General features: G+C 36.0%; 1 protein-coding gene across 1 annotated transcript; it reads right to left on the bottom strand.

Moving 5' to 3' along the window:
- Window positions 1-8,066: 8,066 nt before the first annotated feature.
- On the bottom strand, window positions 8,067-15,615 carry LOC108704291 (N(4)-(beta-N-acetylglucosaminyl)-L-asparaginase-like). The gene is made up of 5 exons (XM_018240803.1): window positions 15,591-15,615; window positions 14,660-14,813; window positions 12,659-12,771; window positions 12,231-12,343; window positions 8,067-8,141 (listed from the first exon to the last, which is right to left on the bottom strand). The coding sequence occupies exons 1-5, from the start codon at window positions 15,613-15,615 to the stop codon at window positions 8,067-8,069; spliced, it is 480 nt and encodes a 159-aa protein (XP_018096292.1).
- Window positions 15,616-25,001: the final 9,386 nt, after the last annotated feature.

Genomic DNA, 25,001 nt, shown 5'->3' with positions numbered 1-25,001 from the left:
GTTAATAGTAAAAAAAATTAAGCAGGAAGGGGATAACATACTGTACATCTGCAGACATGGCATGGGATATAGTGAATAAAGTACCCCCTCTTGTAAAATATAAGGATATTATAAGTTACCGAGGAGTTTCATGACCATATAAAAACACGAGGCCGAAGGCCTGTCATGTGACAGAAATTACATCACTACTCACCGTTTATAACTGATGACATCACTACTCACCGTTTATAAGGATATAATTTACAAGATATTCACAGCTTTTGTGTATTATATCGATATAAGTGACTAGCATACATTGTTGAGAAATAACGAGGTAAGTGAAAGAGGAACGACTGAATAGAGTGGGAAGTCACATTAACAGAGTTTCCTCTGATACCCGGTTTTCTTTAATGTCAATATGAGAACTATAGGGAGAACTTTGGGACCTTGTTAGCCTGTGCAATGAGGTTTCTTTGCAGTGCTATATTTTTCTGAATGTATTACTAGTGTTTGGAATGTTAACAGGGTGACCTGTTAAGCTTAATAGTGTGTGGTTTTTTTCTCGTTCTGTTCAACTGATTTGATATAAATCATATTTAATTACATATATGAAATGAGCTCTTTCCATATGAGCTGTTTTACAGTACTTCTAAGGGAGGTCACACTAAGCCCTATAACTCAATATAGAATTATTTTGAATATACCATCTTATGCTATCAATTCAGTTTTTTATAAAGGGCCTGTCCTCATCAACATAAGTGTTGGGAAATAATAATATTGAGAGGCAATTTACAGTGTGTTCTTCCCTCATTCATTCCTATGATATTCCCTTCACCCACAGCTGCACTCGCAGGTCATAAAATCAATTCCCTATTAGTGCAGTTTGGGTGGGCTCTCCAGGGTGCCATTGTATTAAACAGGCTGTTTTTCTACATTAAGACCTCAACAAACATGTCACTTGTTCTTTTTTCTACTCAGGTTGAGCATGGTAGTGGAGGAATCCACTGAGTTTCTAATCCATGGACTTTACATGGGTCTGAATCAAAACTCTCTCATCCACACCAGTGTTTAAAAAGGAAAGCCAGTACTAGTTAAATTTTCTATGTTGATGCAAGTATGGACATGGTTAAATAAGATACATTCTTATTTTGCTTCAGGACTTCTAAGCAGATATGCCTTTATAAAGACATTAGTGCTGGTGGCTTCAATATGTGTGTATTTATATTATTCAATTCTTATGCAGTAAATATATTTTAAAATAAGCAGTGGCATTAAAGACACTTTTAAGATTTACCATTCTAAAAATGACCTTGTATAAAAATGTTAAAATGTCAACAGTAGCAGATAAATCAACTCTACATAATTCAGAGATAGTTGAAGAAACAAAAACACCAGCAGTCTTGCTTTGTACGCAGCTTCTGATTTTATAATAGGGTGAAATTGGATTTTCAGAACTTGGCTGCTCCTTTTGTAGTTACTCAAATCGTATCTTAGAAAGTATGATGTTTAAATGCTCTGCCCACTTGTTTTTTACTTTTATTTATATTGTATATTACTTAACTTTTTTTTCTTATGTCGTTTATTTTAGTGTACATTTTGGAATGAATGGATCAATACAAATGAATCAACCAATGAACAAGGGCAGAGAAACCGGTAGACCTACACTTGGGGCGGTTTAGAAGTGCAACTTACAAAGGACTTCATTTGCTTTTATGAGTCCACTGTAGATGTGAGGTAAGGTATCTTAATTTAAAGAAAATTCACCCAAAAATATCTTCTAGGTGGAGCAACAAAGAAGATGTTTGCATAATATGGTATAATATATATTTATAACTTTTGACTCTGCCAAGATTTATTTCATAAAACGTTTTACTGATTTTGCCAATTATCTACTATTGAAGTCAAATTTAATGTTTTTATTTTTCAGCTTTGGAAAACAGAAATGACTTTAACAATAAAGCCTTTTTTCAGAAATGCCTCAGAATGTTGGGGGGAAAAAATTGTTCGAGGAACTTGATGTCTGCTCTTCTAAGTTTTGTTTTCCTAGAGCAGAGTGTGAGAACAAGAAGCAACCTAATCATATGCTATGCGACATTCTGCTTGATCAGATGATTCTAACTGGGATTGGGAACATTATTAAAAATGAAGCCTTATTTGACAGTGGTCTACACCCTGGCGTACCAGTTTGCATATTTTATCAAGGCTAAGAATAACTATGTTAGAAAGGATATATGTGGTGTGTAATAGGAGGGTCAAGAGGAGGTTGTTTCCTCTTCTCCCTACTTTTTTGGCAATAATTTTGTTAAAAACACCACTCTTACAAGCAGCAGTAATTTTAGGGTGTTATTTATCCAAGTCCAATTTTATCTCAACATTTTCTGCTACAAACTCTGATCAAATCCGCTAGGGTTTTTTAATGCTTATTTATTGTTACATTTTCCCGAAAATTTGCAAAACATTCCTATTGAGTTTAATTAATGTTCATATGAGGTTTTAGTAGGCTTAAAGGAACAGTTCAGAGTGAAAATAAAAACTGTGTAAATAGATAGGCTGTGCAAAATAAAAAATGTTTCTTATATATATATCTGCAGCCCCTCGACTCAAAAAGAATAATCTTGCTTTCATCAGTCCACAGAATGTTGCACCATTTCTCTTTAGGCCAGTCAATGTAATTTGTCAAGCTGTAACCTCTTCAGTACTTCTTTTTTTTCAACAATGGGACTTAGCCGGGGCTTCTTGCCGATAGCTTTGTTTCACATAGGTGTCTTCTAATTGTCGTTCTTCTATGTCGTTCAGGTTTTGGTCACCATTTTAAAACATTTGAGATCATCTTAGCTGAGCAGCCTATCATTTTCTGCACTTCTTCATATGTGTTCCCCTTTCCTTTTTTTTTTTTTTTTAATTCTTTATTTCTTTTTTTAAGGAAAAGAGAGAGAGAAAAAATACAAAAGAGAGAACAAACAAAAACGAAAACACATTTTAGGAAAGGGATACAAAAAACAATAGGGGTAGGGGAGGGGGGAAGGGAAGGTGTACTACGTGATAAAAAGCACAAAAAACATCTAGTTACCAATATGTATATTGTCTCTTTTGTCTTAGAGGCCCACATTTAAATATATCTTCGTTATTACTGGATCTTCCTCTATTCATTGCTCCCACTGAGTCAGGGTTCTTTTCCAATAGTTTTACATCAAGTACATTTTTTTTCTGGTTCTTTAATTACTCACATACTTGGCACCTCAATTAACCCTTTGTGTGCTGAGAGTGCTGTAGCCTACTGACTAACCTGTAACCCAGAATATTAAGATCTAGGCAGAGTCATGTTATAAAGTAGAATTTATGATCTAAGGAGTTAAATGGCTCTATTGCACTTGTAAACACCAATCAAGAATGGATTTGTCAAACTAAAGTTTTGATCTGAATGTAAAAGATGCAGCAAATTTAGAACTAGGGATATGCAACTCCGTAACTATTCAAGTAACTTCTGAAAAGTGCATCTTAATAATGATTAAAGAGTAATGAGTTGCTCTTCCACAGCATCCATGCACAAAACTGTGGGAAGCGAAAGTTCAAAGTATGAAATAAGCAGTCTAATCTAATAAGTCTTATTGATCGGTAAATTGTACTCGCTGCTGAACTAAACCACACTAATGAGACCCTTGTACAATGACTGATCTCAGACTGCTTTGAAGTGCTGATGGAGTCATCTAAGGACCTTTCCGTAGATTTATGAAAACTTCTGCCAGAATTAAATGTCATGTTCCATCATTGTGTGTGGTTCTTGTGAACAAATTATACTATGGATTTCTCAAGGATTTGCTCAAGGTATTTGCTAAACAGGAATCTCTTAGTGGATGTGATGCAAAATCCTGTTCTATGAGGTTAATAAAAGAAACAGTGTCAGACACAGGTTGAATTCACACAGATGAATTACAGATTGTGAAGATATCAGTACACACAATTACTCATAGCACTATCTTTTACAACTGGATAAAAAATACATTTTTGCATAATAGGAAATAAAGACATTCCAAGCAACTTTCCAATATACATTTACATTTTATGTGGCATGAGTGCTGTTTTTTAATAAACGTCTGTCAGTTTCTATTATCTACCTACACTGCTTCTCGTGGCTGGAGGAAAGTGAAATTCTGCTACATTTAACACAATGGGGGTCATTTATAAAGTTTGCACAAGGCAGATTGGTTCGCAAAGTGAATATATTTGCCCTGTGCATGGTTATATTTATAAAGCTGAATAAGTGTGGTGCGAACAGAATTGCGAATATTTATGCGCACACTCTGCGACTGAATTACGCCACAACTTTGAAAATATTCGCAAAACATGAGTGCGAATTTCACAAAGTGCGAATTTCAGTTACTGTCAGCGCTATTTTCATGCACAACAACCTTGCACATTGGGTGCGCTCACGCAAACTCCCGTCTTATTTGCGCGACATTTGCGAAAATGTATTCACGTTGCAAATCCGCAAAAAACGGAAAGACGTGCAGAATAGTGCAATATATTAGCGTTCAGAAAAAAACATGGGCAATACAACCATTTGCGAAAAAATATGCGCTGTGCGAACTTTATAAATGACCCCCAATGACTTGTATGTTCTGTGATTAACAGACCTGTGATTAAACATGGAATTTGGGGAACTGGAGTCTTGGCTTTCACAAGTGAGTATATATCTGCATTCATTTCCATTCTTGGTTGGTGCTCCCATATGTTGTGCATGAAAATAGCGTTGACAGTAACTTAAATTCACACTTTGTGAAACTGTTTTGTGAATATATTCTCCGCCACCAAAGTTGTGGCGTAATTCAGTCGCAGAGTGTGCGGATAAATATTCGCAATTTGTGAATTTTTGACATATTTAAAAAGCTCTTATAGACATTCGCATTGTGAAAAAAAATTTGCAATTCTGTTTGCACACTCTTATTCAGCTTTATAAATATAACCATGAGCAGGACAAATATATTTACTTTGCGAACCAATCTACCTTGCGCTAAGTTTATAAATGACCCCCACTGTCTCTAATGAAACTGCATACCTTTCAGTACACATGTCTGCTCCCTGTACTGTTGTTTCTCCTGACAGGGTATGTGATCCCAACATATAGTTTTTCATCTTTTTAGACTTTCTTGAGGATATAGCAAAGTCAGTCCTACTTGTGTTGCCATTATGTTAATCCTTCTAAAAGTTAAAAATAACTGCAAACAATGGGGCTAATACACTAACAATGCACACATTTTCACTACTGAATTCACTCATGGCAACCAAGCAAGATTTACTTTCCTTGAAAATTATTTTTAAGTGTTCGATCGGCCACATTCTTCCAGTACAATGTGAAGCTATATCTTATATGTATCTTATACAGTAGGTCCACGATTTGGGCTGGTCACTCTATAATGTCAATCTTGTTGGTCTGGAGCCAAGATGTTGCTCATTTACTGGTGTGTTTGGGGTTGTTGTCTTGTTGTAACACCCATTTCAAGGGAATTTTCTCTTCGGCATAAAGCAACATTAAGTATTTTGATGTATTAAAACGAATCCCTGGTATGTGATAAATATCCCCATATCATGATGCTTGTGTCACCATGTTTCACTGTCTTCACAATGTATTGTGAATTCAGTGTTTGGGGGTTGTCTGACAAACTATCTGCGACCCCTAGACCCACAAACAACAATCTTTTTTTTCATTAGTCCATAGTCTCTTTAGGCCAGTCAATGTGGCAAATTGTAATCTCTTCAGCAGGTCTTGTTTTCAACAATGGGACTTTGAAAGGGCTTCTTACCGATAGCTTGGCTTTACATAGGCATCTTCTAATTGCAACAGTATAATTGTCACCTGTTTTTTCACAGAATGAATGACCTCATTACATTAATATTATTTGGAACAAGCTATTATTATTTTGAACACTGTTATTATTTTGAAAAAGTCTCAATTATGATTCAATTACACAGAATCATCAGCATGCATGTATGATTGTTGGATCTGTTGGATTTTAATTACTCGACTATACCTACTAGTGAATTAGTTGCCATTTAGAAATATAATTTCTACTAAAAAAAGTGATTGATCGGGTTATTAATGTCGGACTGCTATTATTCTGAACACAACTGTACATATGGAATGGATAGGAGGTACCATATTGCTTCCTCTTTGCAGATTATAGGATGAGAATGAAGCTTATTGTGTGTACTGCACATTCTCCATTTAAATGTTTTAATACATAAGGGGGCTAAACCCATTAATTTCAGGAGACATTTAGGGGCAGATTTACTAAGGTTCGAGTGAATTTTCGAAGTACAAAAAGTTCGAATTTTTGAAGTAATTTTTTTGGATACTTCGACCATCGAATAGGCTACTACGACTTCGAACTTCGATTCAAATCATTCAAGGTAAAAATCATTCAACTATTCGACCATTCGATAATCGAAGTACTGTCTCTTTAATACTTCGCCAAATTAAACCTGCCAAATTGCTATGTTAGCCTATGGGGACCGTCTACAAACTTTTTCTAAGTCTTTACACATCGAATAAAAATTCTTCGATCGAAAGCTAAAATCGTTCGAATCGTTCAATTCGAACTATTTTTTTCCGATCGTAGGATTGCCAAATTTGGTGAAAAAACTCCGAATTCAATATAATTCGACCCTTTTGAAATTCGACCCTTGATAAATCTGCCCGTGTTTACAAGTATTGCTGACTAAACATTATTCCTCTATATATTTGTATTCATACCTATGAGTACAAGCTGTTTACTTAAGACTACGCTCCATCAGCTAACAGTCTTCCTGATGTTGTTCAACACATGGGTATATTGGGAGTGGTAGTTACAACATCTTGCTGCCCATTGAAAAAATTTTAACACATACATGTAACAATAAAAGTGTAACAGTGCAACGGGTGGGATAATCGGCCGCCATTAGGGGAGACCAGACTGCACATCGCTCCAGGTGTCCGTGATGTCACAAGAGGAGGAAGGTAAACAGCTTTCCCTTTTTAACAGCCCTCCCTTAGTGCCATCAATCAATCCTTCCATCCCATATAGCCATTCCCAGGGTTCCCTCTACTCCCAGTACCTCCCCACAGTCCCGGGCACCCTTCGTTACCCACTTTTGTGCCTTGCAACACTTCAGTTTATGACACGAGTGACCTTTACTATAATCTAGCCACCCTGTAGTATCATGAATAAATGAAGGAACAAGAGAAATACAGTCTGGAAGCCAAATAGCACTCAGGAAAGAGCAGGTATACAGTACAGTTATGTCATGCAAATAAATACAGAAATAAGTAGGAGACACATACAATAGCTTTCAATTAAATTGGCAAAAACAACAGCTCTAAAGAAATTTGGATTTCCATCCTCGTGTATTCCATTGAGTAGTGGCCACCTCCTGCACCATCTGAAAATCGATGTAAAAATGGCAATTGATCTATGAATTCTCTATACAATTTCTTCAGTCATAACTAGGCAATATGCCCTTCCCCACTGATAGCCCTGTGCTCTGGAGGACCCCGGTTTATGAAGTCAAGGAACCCAGTGTAGTGCTGTGGCACCTTTGGTACCCGTCTGCTCCACTGAAATAACTGTTCCCTCAATTTTAATGTGTGATATGATCAGGACACGGTACAGGCAGAGTGAAGGAGATGTCACTGAATCACAGTATCTTCACTGAAATCAAGCACACTGCTCCATCCCTTCATAGCCTAGCCCTAACACAGTGCAATAACAGCACGCAAAGGGAAACTCTGTGTGGGAGGCGTGTGATTGGAGAGGGCTTCTGCATTGCATAGATGGTGCACATACTTAAATAGTATATAAATTACACAATATTATTATATATTTTCATATACAATATACTGTATATATGTATGTACACAACTAAAACATGAAAGTGATCTTTTTCCAGTAAATATGCTAAAATTCCAATTGTTACACTGAGTTTACTTGGTTGTGCCAAAAGTTAGGCACCCTCAAGTGATTGTATTTACTTACCTGAAACTCTGGGCCAGTGCTCCTATCAGCAGAAAACTGCAGCAGTCCAGGGGTTCTTCCTGAGAGCATTGGTTCTTGTTAGCGTGGGTGTTTTTTTACTCCCCTAATAGGATGAAAAGGACCACATGATTTTGAAGCATCTTGAACAACATCCTGTAAGGCATTAAAATAATTTATAAATATAATGATATAATTTACCAACACTATTTAAAAAACAAAAATAAGTGGACTATTGCTCATTTCCTGTGAGAATTTTCAGTTTACGGTTCATTTTTTCAGGACAACCTTGACTTTTAGGGGCCTATTTATTAAACCTCTCATTTTTTAAGTGGGGAAAAAACCCTCAAATTTTTAGAGGGAAAAAAACTTCAAATTTTTAGAGATGTATTATGCTCGTAAGCTGCTAAAAATTTGTATCTGAAAATAACCCAGCTAAAACCTGTTGAAATCATGTTGAAGTCAATGGCAGATGGCCCTTTTAACAATTGTAACATGTTTTTACCTTCAGGATCACCTCCAGGCTGTTTGCACTGGTTTCTGTTCAATAATCTGATAAATTTGAATTTTCAGGGCAACAATTCAATTTTTCTATGTGACAAGCGAAGAAGTTGTGCCATTTAAACTGACCCTTCATTTTGCTGAATCTAAGGGGCAGATTCACTAAGCTCGAGTGAAGGATTCGAATGAAAAATACTTCGAATTTCGAAGTATTTTTTTGGTACTTCGACCATCGAATTGGTTAAATTCGTTCGAATTCGAACGAAATCGAACGAATCGAACGGAAAATCGTTCGACTATTCGACCATTCGATAGTCGAAGTACTTGCCCTTTAAAAAAAACTTCGACCCCCTACTTCGGCAGGTAAAACCTACCGAAGTCAATGTTAGCCTATGGGGAAGGTCCCCATAGGCTTGCTAACCCTTGTTTGATCGAAGGATTTTCGTTCGATCGTTGGATTCAAATCCTTCGAATCGTTCGATTCGAAGGATTTAATCGTTCGATCGAACGAAAAATCCTTCGATCGATCGATCGAAGGATTAGCGCTAAATCCTTCGACTTCGATATTCGAAGTCGAAGGATTTCAATCCGAGGGTCGAATTTCGAAGTATTTTTAACTTCGAAATTCGACCCTTAGTGAATCGGCCCCTAATTGTTGCACTAATTTTCTCAATAATAATAACAAAGTGAAGGGGATTTGGGTTTGAGAGTTTAGACAATTTTTTTTTAAAAACAGAGTGAGAAAAAGTTGAGTTGTAGTAAATAGGCCCTAAAGTTTGCCCGAAATTGTAATACTGTAACAACATATGACTAATAAATGTACAAACTGCATATTTTTTACATTTTACAAAAATACAGTTGACTTGGACACCTCCATATCTCTGAAATGCACTAATGCCAAATATACTTCTGAGAAGAGTGCATAATCAGTCCAATGAGTGTGCTCAATCAGCCCACAAAAGATTTACATATATGCAAGATGCAATAGGACTGATGTATGTATGGGGCATATTTACTTAAAGAGATACTGACATCAGAAAAAACCTTTTTTATTATATATCATAACATTTTCTTTGAATGCTAATTATAATTTTTCCATAAAAGTATTTGCCTGATGCTTTTACATTACCTTTCTTACCCTAATGTTCCTCTATGAGGGGGCTGCCATATTTGTGCAGCAGTCCGATAGCATTAGAAACTCTAAGGGGACAATTTACTAAGGGTCGAAGTGAATTTTAGAATTCAAAAACTTTGAATTTCAAAGTAATTTTTGTGTACTTCGACCATCGAATAGGCCAAAATTCGATATGAATTGAAAAAACTTCACAAATTCGACATTTGAAAATCGAAGTACTGTCTCTTTAAAAAATGTTGGCTTCGACACTTCGCCACCTTAAACCTGCCGAATTGCTGTTAAGCCTATGGGGGACCTCCTAGAACCTCTCTGAGTCTTTGGCTAAGTTTTTAGAAGTCAAAGGTTTTTTTTTACGATCTTTCGAATCGTTCGATTCGAAGGATTAAATTGTTCGATTGAACGATTTTTACTTCACTCGAAAACGATCATTTTCGATCAAAAAAATACTTCGACTATTGAAGTATCAAATATGATGGTCGAATTTCGATGTTTTTTTACTTCAAAATTAGACCCTTAGTAAATGTGCCCCTAACTGACAGGTTAAGAAGGGACAGTCAGGTTGGCAAAACAGTCAGGTTTAGGAAGTGACAATTCCTTACAAAAGCAGATCTATCAGTGAAAAACGATCAACATGACCTATCGGTAACTTTTGATGTAGATTAATATTTTCAAAAGAAATTTTTTTGTGTCAGTATCACTTTAAGTGTGAAATGTCTCCCTAACTTCACCAAAGTTCACCTAAATTTGCCAGGTATATTCTCACAAAACATCTTATATTTACTAAAAATCATTAGTGTGCTCAACGTTGTGAATTTTTTCCTGGCATAATTTCTCTATTAAAGTTTGCCAGTATGTTTTCTCCATGCAATTGTGGTGGTGAGAATTTTCACAATGCAGAAATGACGTGGAAAATTAGCATGGAGAGGGTGAATATAAGATTCAAAGATCCCTGCTCTATCTTTACAATGGTAGTTTAATTTGCGCAATTCGCCGCCGGCGAATAAATTTGCGAAAAATGGGCGCGAAAATTCGCTGGCGAAAAAAATGGACGCCTGCGCCGTTTTGCAAATTTTTCGTCATTTAGTGGGAAATTCGCTAATTTTTCGGCAAAGCAAAACGGCGCAAATTCGCCCATCACTAATCCTGGACAAATTTCTCTTGGCAAAAATGTGTTCATGTGCTCTTAGTAAATTGCAGAATATTCCCAGGGAAAATTTCACCTGTAGAAGAGATGTGAATTTACACCAGTGCAAAGTTAATTCTCCAAATTAATTCTCCAAAATTTTTAGTGTCCTTTTAGTAAATTGGCGATGTTGAGGGGAAACTTTATGTAACACCTATTTCGGCCACTTGGGGTTAATTCATGAGCTAGAACACTAGAGCATGGGTTACACACGACTTACACCCAGGGCAGGGCCTTCGCTAAGTGGAAGTGTTCCCTCTATGGTGTAGTGCAACTACATCCCCCCCAGGCTACTGTGCACACAAAAACAACTTGGGCGCCAGGAGGTTCTTAACAATCAGGAACGGTTTATTATGCCAAAAAGGGCAAATGACCACAGGTTTTAGTAGTCACGCAGGAGTTGAGGAAAACAGCATATTGAGAGCTCACACAGAACAAAGGCAGGCTCACACAGAGAGTACACAGGCAATTGCAGTACAAGCTTTCCCTCCTGGAAGTTGTCAGGAAAGCAGCTTCTACCCTACAGTCCCTCTTCACTGAGGTCCCTGACTGGAGGCAACACACAGAGCCTCTGGGAAGCTACTCCCTTACTACAAATCCTTGTTGGAGCTTCAGCTGCTCTTTCTCTCTATCCTATCTGCCTTTCTCTCCTAGATAGACTATGACAAGTCTGCCCTAGTGTAACTATTCCTCATTCACGGGGTTACCTGGTCCCCGACTTGGACACATGCCTTCTTCTGGGCCTATTGCACTCAGTCCCTCTGAGCACATCCAGCTGGAATCACATCCAGAGCCAAAAGAGGAAGAGGCCACTCCCTGCACACACTATATAGGAGTGAGTCAGAGCAGTGTCATTAAATCTCTCAGCCTATCACTGTAAAGGTTATTCTGTAACAGGGATTCTACCCAATAACCCAAGGAAATGGTGAAAAGATTAACTCTATAGGGCCTGTATCCCTATAGGGCCCTACATTTATATTTGGTGAAACTACTCCAAATTTTCACTTTGACTCTTTAGTAAAGTCTCAATATGAAGAATTATAGGAGATTCAATTTGAGTATGTCAAAATGCTGCATATTGTATGACTTCTACCTTATTATAAATATGCTGATGAGGTATGGAGAAATTAATTTGTCTATTGAATGCCAGGTAGCCAACATTTAGTCAACTAATTGATAACATGTCTTGCAACATGTTTTTAATTATTTTTAAACCTGTTTTAAACCTTATGGAGATATCTGAATAAGGCGTCAGTACTAATACATTATCTCAATGCTGCTTTTGTTCCTGCCTTTTATATTTACATGCTAAATTGCTTTAAAAAAATACCTAGATAAGCAGTGGTGTCTTAAGCTAACACAAAAAATACTTCTGGCAATGAAGCTAATAAGCAATTATGTATACAGAATTTCATGTAGAACATACCTTCCAGTAATTTGGTTGGCAGCTTTGATCAAGCCACTTAGAATGAATGGACCGTGAACGGTTGGTTGTTAAATCTTCACGCATAAAGCCCATACTCTCAGCAAACAAGGAAGCTAAAATGTGGAAGATTCATTACATCTTTTGTAATATACTCCCTATATAATTGAATCCCTAAATTAAAACAGACCTATTGTACAACAGTTTCACTTCTAACATATAAAACATTTTACTACTTCAAAATCATAGTAACCAGTCAGTAAATTTACTTATTCTTCCTTGAGCACTCATTTAGGCTAATATATATATATATTGTGGATTACCGGTCCCATACCCACACTAAATTATTTTACTGTGCAGGTGGTCATTGCTGTATTAATTAATTCAAAAGGAAATATGGATGGGATGAAACAATCCCTTGTCATACTTACCAGATTCTCCAACTAAAAATGTGTGTTTGGTATGTTCCATAACTGCTCTGGTCACAACAATTGCATTTTTGATTCTTCTCAGTTGAGCAACTGCTCCAACTTCTATAGTGTTTCTGAAAATACATAAATATCAGTAATAATAAAACAAATATTAACATTGTATAAATAACATACGCTACGGGGCCGATTCACTAAATTCGAGTGAAGGATTCGAAGTAAAAAAACTTAGAATTTTTGTGCTCCTCGACTATCGAATTGGCGTAAATTCGCCTGAGTAGAATGATTCGAATAGATTGAGCGAAAAAACGCTGTGACTATTCGCCATTCGATAGTCGAAGTACTGGATCGAGCGCAAAAACGCTGTGACTATTCGCCCATTCGATAGTCGAAGTACTGTCTCTTTTAAAAATACTTTGACTGCCTACTTCGCCACCTAAAACCTACCGAATTGCTTTAAAAGCCTATAGGAAAGTCCCATAGGCTTGTTTTCCAAGTTTTTGATCGAATAAAAAGGCATTCGATCGAATGAAAATCCTTCGAGCGAATATTCGCCAATTTGACTATTCGCCAGAGGGTAAATTCGCCCGAATTGCCTATTCGATTCTATTCGATTCTATTCCCCAGTCGAATTTCGAGGGATTTAAACCCTCGAAATTCGACCCTTGATGAATTTGCCCCTACATGTCCTGCATTGGTGGTTTGGGGACTGTTAAACTCCCTGACATGTTCTGCATCACCTCGGATGAAACATGTTACATGTTATTAGAGCTGGCTTTATATTATACAGACGGAATGTGGAAAAAAAATCACATTCTATTTTTAATAAAGCTTCCCCTGTACACTAAGGGACTTATTTTTTCTGGTCGGACTTTTAAAGGGGAAAAACACACTTTTTCATAGAATTGTTTTTCGTGATTTATTCAACCCCGATGGTGTTAAAAGTCTGAATAAAAAAGTACTCTAACTCAAACCTGCCGAGTTCATGGAGAAGTCAGTGGCCGATGTCCCTTGATATCCTGATCTGCATTGGGTTCCATTCAATAATCCGAAATTTTGAATTGAATTATAGAGTGTAAAAGTCTTTGCGGATTTGGTCAGAGTAGTTTGCTGAAAATACTGAGAGCTTTTTCTGATTTTGAGAAATAACCCCCTAAATGATGCTATGTCTAGTTCAGACTTATCACGGGGGTCCAGGGACCAAATATTAAGCCTGTAATCAACCCTGCAAATACAGCATTTACTTATTACAATTGGAACTGCAGTGATTCAAACAGTTTGCACAGGGAGGCCCATTTATCAACGGTTAAATTTCAAATTCATGTAATTTTTTTTTATAAATCGAATACACTTACAATCGACTGGGAGGTTATTTAAGAAAAGTGAATGTCTAATATTCTATCGAATGGTTACGACCTGAAAATTCAAATCATATTCAATAAAACTTTCTCCCAAAGAAAAAACTTGAATGTCAGAAAGGCTATTGTGGGTCAACTTTGAATTAGGATTTCCATGGTCGATGGTTTGACAAGTCTCACATTCGAATTTACATTCGAATAGGGGGATTAAAATTTGTATGCGTGAATTTTGAAACTTGAAAATTTGAATTTACTATTTGACCCTTGATAAATCTGCCCGTTATTGTCACACATCTCTATTGCTCCTCTCTCCTGTTCATCAAGCTAATAAATTTGTGTATAGAAAAGATTAGTAGGGCTATACATAAACAAGTAGCAAAAGGTCCTTTCTTATTCAGTGCTTAAAGTAAAGTGCCACAATTGATGCCATGTGTGTCTAAATATGCCAAGGGACTAATGGAAATGGTAAGAAAGATGGTGGAGCCCTACTTTTTTCCCCAGACCAAGTGAATAAAGGAGCACAGCCTGGGAAAAAAAATCTTAAAGACTGAAATCATTGGTAGTGTCTTAACTTCTTTCCTTTAAAAAAAACACACAAAAAAGCTGCAAAGGGAACTCAGAATGTGGTTCAGTCAGATTTACTTACCCATTCATAATCATATCATCTAAAGTTGTTTCTCTGTTTTCATCAGGGCTGCCACCGTATCCAACATTGCCATCACACTGATCAATTTCACACTGTGCACATCCCTTCTCAAAATCATCCAAAACAAAACTGCCTGCTTCCAGCACTCTCCTTGCTGCATGAAAAGTAAAAAGGTATGTGTTGTGCTTAATATAGATTATACAGCATCCCCTTGCTTCTGTTCAATATGTTGCATATGTTGTGTCCTCTACATTTTTTTGTGGACTCTAATGTAACTACAATTTGTTGTCTTTTCTAGTGTAACACCTTTCATGCATGGGCACAGGTGCAAAGGTGTAAACATCACTGTATTGGGGGTGCTATTCTTGCAGACTTTGGAAAATGCCTTTGACATGTTTTCAGTTCTCAAATTGGGCATCAGTGGATGATGTTTACCCTTTTGTTAACCTGCCTCTATGAAGACTGATTTTATGTTATGGAATGGGTGGTGAATAGGGTGAAAACAAAAATGAAATGTAATAAGAAAATATAAAACAATGGAACTGTATGGGATGGAAAGACATACCTAGCACTATGGATATCAGTCAGTCAAGTTAGCCGCCCATATGTCGTCTGTCCATTTCGACAGGGGTAGACCATGCCGGATACTAACGAGTACAAGCCAGTGTATTGTCACCTTTAGAAAACTATGCCGAGCTAGAGAGGGTGTTGTTTCCTTTCTGCTGCCAGCAAATGAGCATAAATTGAAATTCAACAAATTAAAATCATTTAAAATTTAAATTCCAAACCTGTGGCAGCCATATGACACACAGAGGTGTAAAACTACTAATGTACAGTAATAGTGATGTGCGGGCCAGCCCGAAGCTCACCCGGGATCAGGACAACTTCCGCAGTAAGTCCTCTCGGGCTGAAATTTAGTCTCCATTCTTACCACCTGCAACCTTCTTCTGCCCCATTTCCGTCTCTAGGGTCTTTTTAAAGACTCTGACATTAGTGGTCTGACATTTCGGGGCACATTTACTAAGCTCAAGTGAAGGATTCGAAGTTAAAAAATTTGAATTTCAAAGTATTTTTTTGGGTACTTCGACCATCGAATAGGCTACTATGACCTTCGACTTCAATTCGAACGATTCAACTAATAATCGTTCGACTATTCGACCATTCGATAGTCAAAGTACTGTCTCTTTAAAAAAAACTTTGACTACATACTTCGGTAGTTTAAACCTACCGAGGTACAAAGTTAGCCTATGGGGACCTTCCCCATTACTTTTCTAAGGTTTTTTTGATCAAAGGAAAATCCTTCGATCGATGGATTAAAATCCTTCGAAACGTTCGATTAGAAGGATTTCATCGTTCGATCGTTGGATTTGTGGGAAATGCTTCGACTTCGATATTCGAAGTTGAAGGATTTTACTTCTAGGGTCGAATTATTAACCCTCGATATTCGACCCTTAGTAAATGTGCCCCTATGTGTACTGTATATTGTGAGTTGGTCCCTAAGCTCAGTAAGTGACAGTAGCACAGACCAGATTTAATAAGGTTTGAATTAAAAATTCGAATCTTCGAGTTGGATTTTTGGTCAAAACTCACAAATCGAATTGCGAATAATCCAAACTCGAATACGAGATTTATGATGCCTGGATCCTGGGAACAACTCAAATTCGACTATTGGCCACCTAAAACCTGCCGAGTTCATGTAAAAGTCAATGGCAGAGATCCAGTGACCCATTTAAAGATGTTACTAGCCTTTCTGACGTTCAAGTTTTTTTTGGAGGAAATACTCAATACGAGTTAAGTCGAATGTGATTCGAGTTTTCAAGTTGGTAATATTTGTTCAAGTTTTAGATATTCAAGGTTTTTTTTTTAAATAAGATACTATTCGAATTTCAAGGTCATTCGAGTTCATTTGAATTTAAAAAAAACTCTAACATTTGACTTCTGCTAAATCTGCCCCCTAATGTACATTTCTAGCCTACTTCTATAGTTAAACTTAAGTTCTCTTTTAACATTTGTAAAACCTTTGCTTTTTCAGTTGTTATTACATACTACCTCAGCATCCCCTCCATCAAATTAAAACATGAATAAATATATAATTAAAATTACAACAATAATGAAACCACTTATTTTGGAATGATATACACTTTTAATTGTATTCATCTTTAAACCCAATTCCATAATCTACTGAATGCAATTAAGTTTATCCTCCCTTATAACTCCCTTTAGATCCATCTTTAGATGGGCTTACTGGCTAGCGATACATTTAAGTCATTATTGTAAACACAAAAGCTGCTAGAATATTGAATGAAATGCTGAAAATCGTTACTAAACCCCTAAAGTGAAACTGTTTCTTTAAAATTCCTTATTATATGTTAGTTCAAGTCAAAAACAAAATTGAAAATACCCTCATTTAATTTTTTAAATTTTAAGCCTACATAACTTTTATATTAAATGCCTTTTTCAAGCTTGCCTTCCTTGTTTGAAACATATTCATAATGACCAATTAAAAAATGATCAAGCTCCAAAACAGAAGCTCAAGTGTACTGTATTTTTCTGTTTGAAAAGCAAGCCGACAACGATAATTACCCAGAAGGACCATTAGCCCAGAGAGATGTCAGATTTGCATGGCATTGGTTTTACTATGTATAGTACCTAAGCCAGCCAAGATCAATTGCCTAGAAAATATATTAAGACTATGAATCAGCAGTGAAAATTGTGTGCATTAACTGTAAAGGATTGTGTGGTGAAGTCTTCATTACCCACTGCGCACACATATTTCTCCATATGACACACTTGCAACTAGATTATTATCATTCAGACAGCAAGGCCAGCTGTGCAGTGTGGGACTCAGCTGTAGCACCGTAGCACAAATGACCATCTGGTGGCTGGTTCCATGTTGTTAAACTCCTTTAGGGTATTTGAAAATCAATCAAGAAGTCACAGTTGGAATAGACGAGTGCCTTATATTTTGCTGGAGTGGCCCCACTGGATTTTTTTTTTCAGAATGCTTTTTTTTTTGGAAAGTTTTACAGTGCATTGCTGAATAGTTTATAAAAATTCCCATTTATATTCTTATATATGTGTCACATGAGAACACTTGTTTCTTTTGTGCCCCAAAACCTTTAGAATAGTTTCCTTTTACCAACATCTTTTTGAATCATTTTGGGTGTGTTTGTATAGAAATATGTTTCAGAATGTACACACTAAGAAAATACATAAATAGAAAAAAAGTAAAATAATACTAGGTTTAGCTCATTTTATTCAAATATACAGTCATATGAAAAAGTTTGGGAACCCCTCTCAGCCTGCATAATAATTTACTCCACTTTCAACAAAAAAGATAACACTGGTATGTCTTTAATTTCCCAGTAACATCAGTACTGGGGTGTTTCCTAAACAAAGATTTTTAGTGAAGCAGTATTCAGGTGTATGAAATTAAGTCAAGTGTGAAAAACTGGCTGTGCAAAACTTTGAGTAATTTTGCTAATTTGAATGCATGTAACTGCTCAATACTGATTACAGAAAACACCAAATTAGTTGGATTAGCTCATTATGCCTTGAACTTCATAGGCAGGCGTGTCCAATCACGAGAAAAGGTATTCAAGGTGGCCAATTGCAAGTTGTGCTTCTGTTTGACTCTCCTCTGAAGAGTGACAGCATGGGATCCTCAAAGCAACTTTCAAAAGCTCTGAAAACAAAGATTGTTCAGTATCACGGTTTAGGGGAAGGCTACAAAAAGCTATCTTAGAGGTTTAAACTGTCAGTTTCAACTGTAAGGAATGTAATCAGGAAATAGAAGGTCACAGGCACAGTTGCTGTAAAACCCAGGTCTGGCAGGCCAAGAAAAATACAGGAGCGGCATATACGGAGGATTGTGAGAATGGTTACAGAACCCAAAGATCACCTCCAAAGACCTGCAAGAACATCTTGCTGCAAATGGTGAATCCGACATCGTTCAACAATTCAGCTCAATTTGCACAAAGAACATCTGTATGGCAGGATGATGGGAAAGAAGAGTCGCTTGTATGCAAAAGCTAATTTAGACAAGCCACAGTCATTTTGAAACAAAGTGTTTTGGACTGATGAAACAAAAATTTAGTTATTTGGTCATAACAAAAAGCGATTAGCATGGCAGAAGAAGAACACCGCATTCTAAGAAAAACACCTGCTACCTACTGTCAAATTTGGTGGAGGTTCCATCATGCTGTGGGGCTGTGTGGCTAGTTCAGGGACTGGGGCCCTTGTTAAAGTCGAGGGTCGGATGGATTCAACCCAATATCAACAAATTCTTCAGGATAATGTTCAAGCATCAGTCACAAAGTTGAAGTTATGTAGGGGTTGGATATTCCAACAAGACAGTGACCCTAAACACACTTCAATTTCTACAAAGGTATTTATGCAGAGGCAGAAGTACAATATTCTGGAATAGCCGTCACAGACCCCCGACTTGAATATCATCTATGGGATCATTTGAAGCAGGCTGTCCATGCTCGGCAGCCATCAAATTTAACTGAACTGGAGAGACTTTGTATGGACGAATGGTCAAAAATACCACCATCCAGAATTTAGACACTCATCAGAGGTTATAGGAGGCATCTAGGGGCTGTTACATTTGCAAAAGGAGGCACAACTAAGTATTAATGTAATATCTCTGTTGGGGGTGCCCAAATTTTTGCACTTGTCTAATTTTCTTACGATGCATACTGTATATTTTCTGTTAATCAAATAAACGTTGTCACTGTTGAAATACTACTGTTTCCATAAAGCATGTTATATATTAAAAGGAATTTGCTACTCTGAAAGCTCAATTATAAACAAACAGATTAACCTATGATTAAGGGCGCATGTGCTGGAAATGTGTCAGGCAGTTTGGCTTAGTGTATGGCAATGTTTTTAGAAGAATAATTAAAAATCAGTTTTTAAGGAAGACAATAGAGATGCATCATTTTCTTCTTTGTTAAAAGTAGCAAAACCTACCTAAAACCTGCTGCACCTTCCTAATGCAAGACTGTTAGCATTGTTGCTCTTGTATCTACTATCCAGTAAATTTCTACTGAACCTAAACCCTCCTACTTGGTTTACTTAGGTGAAGGCCTCATAGTTCACTGGAGTTTTTTTCAAAGCACATGAGGATTTTGCATTTACTCAGACATTTTATTAAGAATATTTCAGTCTCGGATTATGGTGAATGAACGACTGTTAAGTATTATTTCAGACAAATACAATATTTACTGTATATGAAAATCTGGACCCCTTGGATTAGGTATACCAGTCAGTGATGGATGTATCTGTTAATTGTGAAAGATGGGAGAGCCCTTAATTAGAACAAGGTTGGAACCCTGGGACAACATGACCAAATGTAAGGAGATGTTTAATATTGCATGACAAAATATATACGGAGACGAATACAAAGGAATAAATGATATTTCATGTTGTTAAACGAGTTTATTTGTTTATTGATATGCATATTTCATTATGTTTATTTACATCTCAATGTGACAATGTAGCTTTCTGTAATATGTTTTTATGCTATGTAATAGTTCTCCTCTGTGTAGGGGAACACATGCATTTTATAAAAAAAAAAATTGAAATGGCTTGTCAATATTGATGGATAATAAAAAAAGTTTTGGGCTTGTCAATATTGATTGATAATAAAAAAAGTTTTGGGCTTGTCAATATTGATTGATAATAAAAAAAAGTTTTGAAAGAAAAAAAGTTTTGAAAGAATATCTCAGTCTCTTACTGAGATGAGTTCAGCTTCGTATTTTGTCCAAATCGTTTTTTCCAAAATAGCCCAGCTTTCATGAACCTAAAAATAATATGTAAATGAAGGTATGGGACATGCTTTCCAGAATGCACTGGACCTGGGGTTTTCCAGATAAGGGGTATTTCTGTAATTTGTATCTCCATATATCAAGTCTTCTAAAAAACATTTTATATATTAATTAAATCAAATAAGATTGTTTTGCCTCCAGTAAGAATTAATTATATCTTAGTTTGGATAAGGCACAGGTATAGGATCCATTATCTGAAAACCTGTTATCCAGAAAGCTCCAAATTAAGGAAAGGTCATCTTTAATAGACTTTTTATCTGTAATAAGAAGACATTTTTTATATTATTTCGTATTAAAAATGTGCTTCCAATAATGGAAATTAAATTCTGTGTGTGTGTGTTGGTTTTTGGTGTTGCTGCAACTGATTTTCTATTGAAGGTATCCAGATAAGGTTTGCTTACAACAAATAATGCTATAAAACTGTTTTAACAGTATTAGCATATAAAAAGTGAATACTTTCTTACAATGCAATTCTTTTGATTAAACTCAAATCAAACACATGTATATAAGATCATATTATATCTAACTTTGCACACTTTAAAGGGGACCCGCCACCCAAAAAAATGATTCAAAATCCTATTTTATCACATTAGTCAAGCAAAATGAAATTGAATTACACTATATAAATTATTTGAATCTTGTTTCTTTCAGTCTGGGAATTCATAATTATAGCAAGCAGGCAGGAGCCATTTTGTGGACTGTTATTAAGACAAGCCTTGTATCATCTCAGAATCTTGTTTCTGCACCAGAATGGGGGACCTGATGTCCATCCCCATGCTCTGGCTACACAATTAATGGTTAAGAGAATAGGGGAATGTGTGGAGAGCAGTGACATCTAGGAAGTGCTGAATGGAAAGTGAAAGTAATTGTCTGCCCCGCCTAAGGCATAGAGGAAGGACAGAAAATATTTGATTGACAGCTGAGATTTTTAAATGCACTTACAACAGCTATGAATGCTTTAATAAAAAATAGAAATTGGATTTCATGTTTAATTTGAAAAGGACTTTTAGTATACAGATTTCTGTGCCTGGGTGACAGGTCCACTTTAAGTAAAAAAAAATATGCAGTCCTTTTTTTCTAGGCTTGTCTATAACCTGTTTGCTGAAAAGAAACAAAGGCACTTTTGTCAATGTTTTATGATTTTTAACTCTGTTGGGAAGCCTCACTAGTCAGTTTCAACTGCTGAGATGTATTTGATGGAAATCTTAAAAGCAATTGAGTGGTCTAAACTATCGACTTTTATCCATTTTTATCAGCAACAACTTGGTCTTTGAGGATTTTACCTGGGAGGCTTTACATTGCCATTGCTATTCTATATTAAGATAAAATTTGAAGTTTTCAAGGACAGAGTGTTCTGATGTTATTCCGTAGAAAAGTTACAGAGTTAGGGAGTTACCAAATGCACCATAAATCAATTATGCTGAAAACTCAAAATAAAACATAGATCAATCTAATAGATCAATTCTATTTAGCCCTCCAAAGAAAAACCTATAGAGCAACTTGTTGAGCTTCCCAAGCAGACAAAATTCAAACTGTGAAGCATTAAACAAACTTATTTTAACAGCAGAAAACCTATCTTTAATAGAGTCTTATGAATTAAACATGTTCACACTTTACAGAAGAAACTGTCCAAAGGTCATCTTTCAGTCCACATGAAAAAAACACAAAATCAAATAAATTATTATTTCATTCAAATTAGATTTCAAAAGATATGTTTAGAATATAATGTATTGCTGTTGCTAAAGATGGAACGATCAGCATTTTTAATAGGGATTGTCATGCTGTATGATTGATAAAGAATAAATAATTTTAGTACTGGATTTAATTGTTTTATGTTTCAGCTTTGCATTGGGTAGGGCTAAAATTCCTACTAAGTAGGAAAATTAGCACTTTACATTATTTATTCATGCTGCTGCAGCCCATGCAAACAAAGTACTGTGCTTATACACTGAAAAACATCAAATGGCTGAAAGAAATTCCATTTTATACTTAAAGGAACAGTAACACCAAACTGAAACTGTCTTAAAGAGATACCGACATCAGAAAAAAACCTTTTTTTATTACAATGGAACCTCAATTTTACATCCCCTGATTTTAAGTTTGCATTCATTTTACATAATTGTTTTGTGGTCCCACCTATATATTTTTCATAATATATTTCCCTGATTAAACATTTTCCTGGATTTTACACCATTTTTTTCTGGTCCCCTTAAAAACATAAAATGGGTGTTCTACTGTATCAATCATAACATTGTCTTTGAATAGTATTTATAATTTTGCCATAAAAGTATTTGATTTGAAAGCCTGATGTTTTTACATTACCTTTCTTACTACCCTGTTCCTCTATGAGTGGGCTGCCATATGTGCAGCAGGAGTCCGTTAGCTTTAGAAACTCTAACTGACAGGTTAAGAAGGGGCAGTCAGGGTGGCAAAACAGTCAGGAACTTCAAGGGACAGTTACTTACAAAGCAGAACTATCAGTGAAAAATGATCAACATGACCTTGAGGTAACTTTTAGGGGCCAATTCACCAAGCTTGAGTGAAGGATTTGAAGTAAAAAAAACTTCGAATTTCAAAGTGTTTTTGGGCTACTTTGACCATCGAATGGGCTACTTCGACCTTCGACTTTGACTTCGAAATCGAAGGATTCGAACTAAAAATCGTTAGACTATTCAACTATTCAATAGTCAAAGTACTGTCTCTTTAAGAAAAAACTTTGACCCCTAGTTCGCCATCTAGATATTCGAAGTCGAAGGATTTTAATTCCCAGTCGAATATCAAGGGTTAATTAACCCTCGATATTCGACCCATGATGAATTTGCCCCTTAATGTAGATTAATATTTTGAAAAGAAAGTGTCAGTTCACTTTAGAGGAATGACAATATAATGTAATATTGCCCTGCATTTGTGTACTTGTTTCAGAAACACAACTATAGTTTATATAAACAAGCTGATATGTAGTCATGGAGGCAGCCATTCAAGCTCTGAATACACAACGGATAGCAGATATTGTGAGTTCTGAAGAATCCTATTGTATACTACAGGGCTTATCTGCTATCTTCTATGCATCATGTGTCTCCTTTTTTAGCTTTGAATGGCTGCCCTCATGGCTACACATAAGATTGTTTATATAAACTATTGTAGATTTTCTGAATTAAATTAAAATTACGTCAGTTTAAACAGTGAAGCACAGCAGTACATTATGTGCCTTATTCATCAAAATATGAATTTTTCTAATTATTTTAATAAAACAAAGTCTGACCAAACTAAAATCCACGATTAGACCTTATTTATTATCAAAAAAGCACGATTTTATTGGATCGTGGATAAACATGAAAAAACAGAAATCTGAATCTTTTGTGATTTTTCCCAAGGTCAACTTTTTTTAGGCAAAAAATCAAAAACTATGGGCTTTTCAGGAAAAAGCCTGAACTTTTTGAATTTTTGCCTAAAAAAATTCAAAATACTTGGATTTTCTGGAGTAATTCCAGTGCAGACCCCAGAAACTTCCAAATAGGATAGGAACCTCTCCCATTGACTTTTATACAACCTCGGTAGGTCTGAGATCCCGGATTTTCGGATTCAGACTTTTTTCATCTTCGGGGTATAATAAATCTCGAAAATCGGAGGGTTTTTTTTCACTAAAAATTTGGATTTTATAGTAAAAAATTAGAATTTCTTGAGTTGTTGGCATTCAGACTTAATAATAAATAAACCCCTTCATTTGCATTACTTTAAAATACTTTTTTTTGTTGTTACTGTTCCTTTAAGTTCTGTTTTTTAATAATTTTTTTTTAATTAATAAACACTGCTGCTACTACCAAAGAACTGCACATGTATTACAAGTACAAATAAAAAATATAACACATGATTTTATAGCTGTAAGCTCTTGCATGCTTTTCACCAAAATTGTTGGCAAGTCCCTAGTGACAGGTCAAGTGTATGTCACATGGGTTTAAATATGCAACCTTGTTTTTGGCACTGTGTTTGAGCACACCATATTTGCCCGCCCAACATGTGGTTGGAAGCAATGCTTATTATTAGGTACTTTTGTGTATGTTTTTTTAGTTGTGTATTTTAGCAGCCTATCTACAATTTATACAGTAGTTTTGCCCAGAATAAGCAGGTAAGTCCCATCTGTTGTTCTTCTTTCTCTTCCATTGTAATCTCTGTGGAAAATATTATGTTTGCCATTAAGGGACCAACTGGCATCTTTATTTACAATGAGTGTACATATATTGCCACATATATTAAAATACAAGAGAGCACAATAACCAGTAAAACAGATAATTTTTCTGTTATTGTTTTATTTGCAATTCTTACTGACTGACAGTGATGGGCGAATTCATTTGGCAGGTCCGAATTTGCGGCGAATTTGCGCGATTCACTGGCCTTAAAAAAAAATGGATGCCGCACATTTTTGCCAAAAAACGGACGCCGTTGTAAAAAAAAAAACGGTCGCTGGCGTCAAAAACGGACGCCGGCATCAAAAATGAGGGAATTTTTCGGCA

Source organism: Xenopus laevis, chromosome 1S, assembly GCF_017654675.1.
Source record: "Xenopus laevis strain J_2021 chromosome 1S, Xenopus_laevis_v10.1, whole genome shotgun sequence".
NCBI lineage: Eukaryota > Metazoa > Chordata > Amphibia > Anura > Pipidae > Xenopus > Xenopus laevis.
This window is presented reverse-complemented; position numbering and strand designations above follow the sequence as displayed.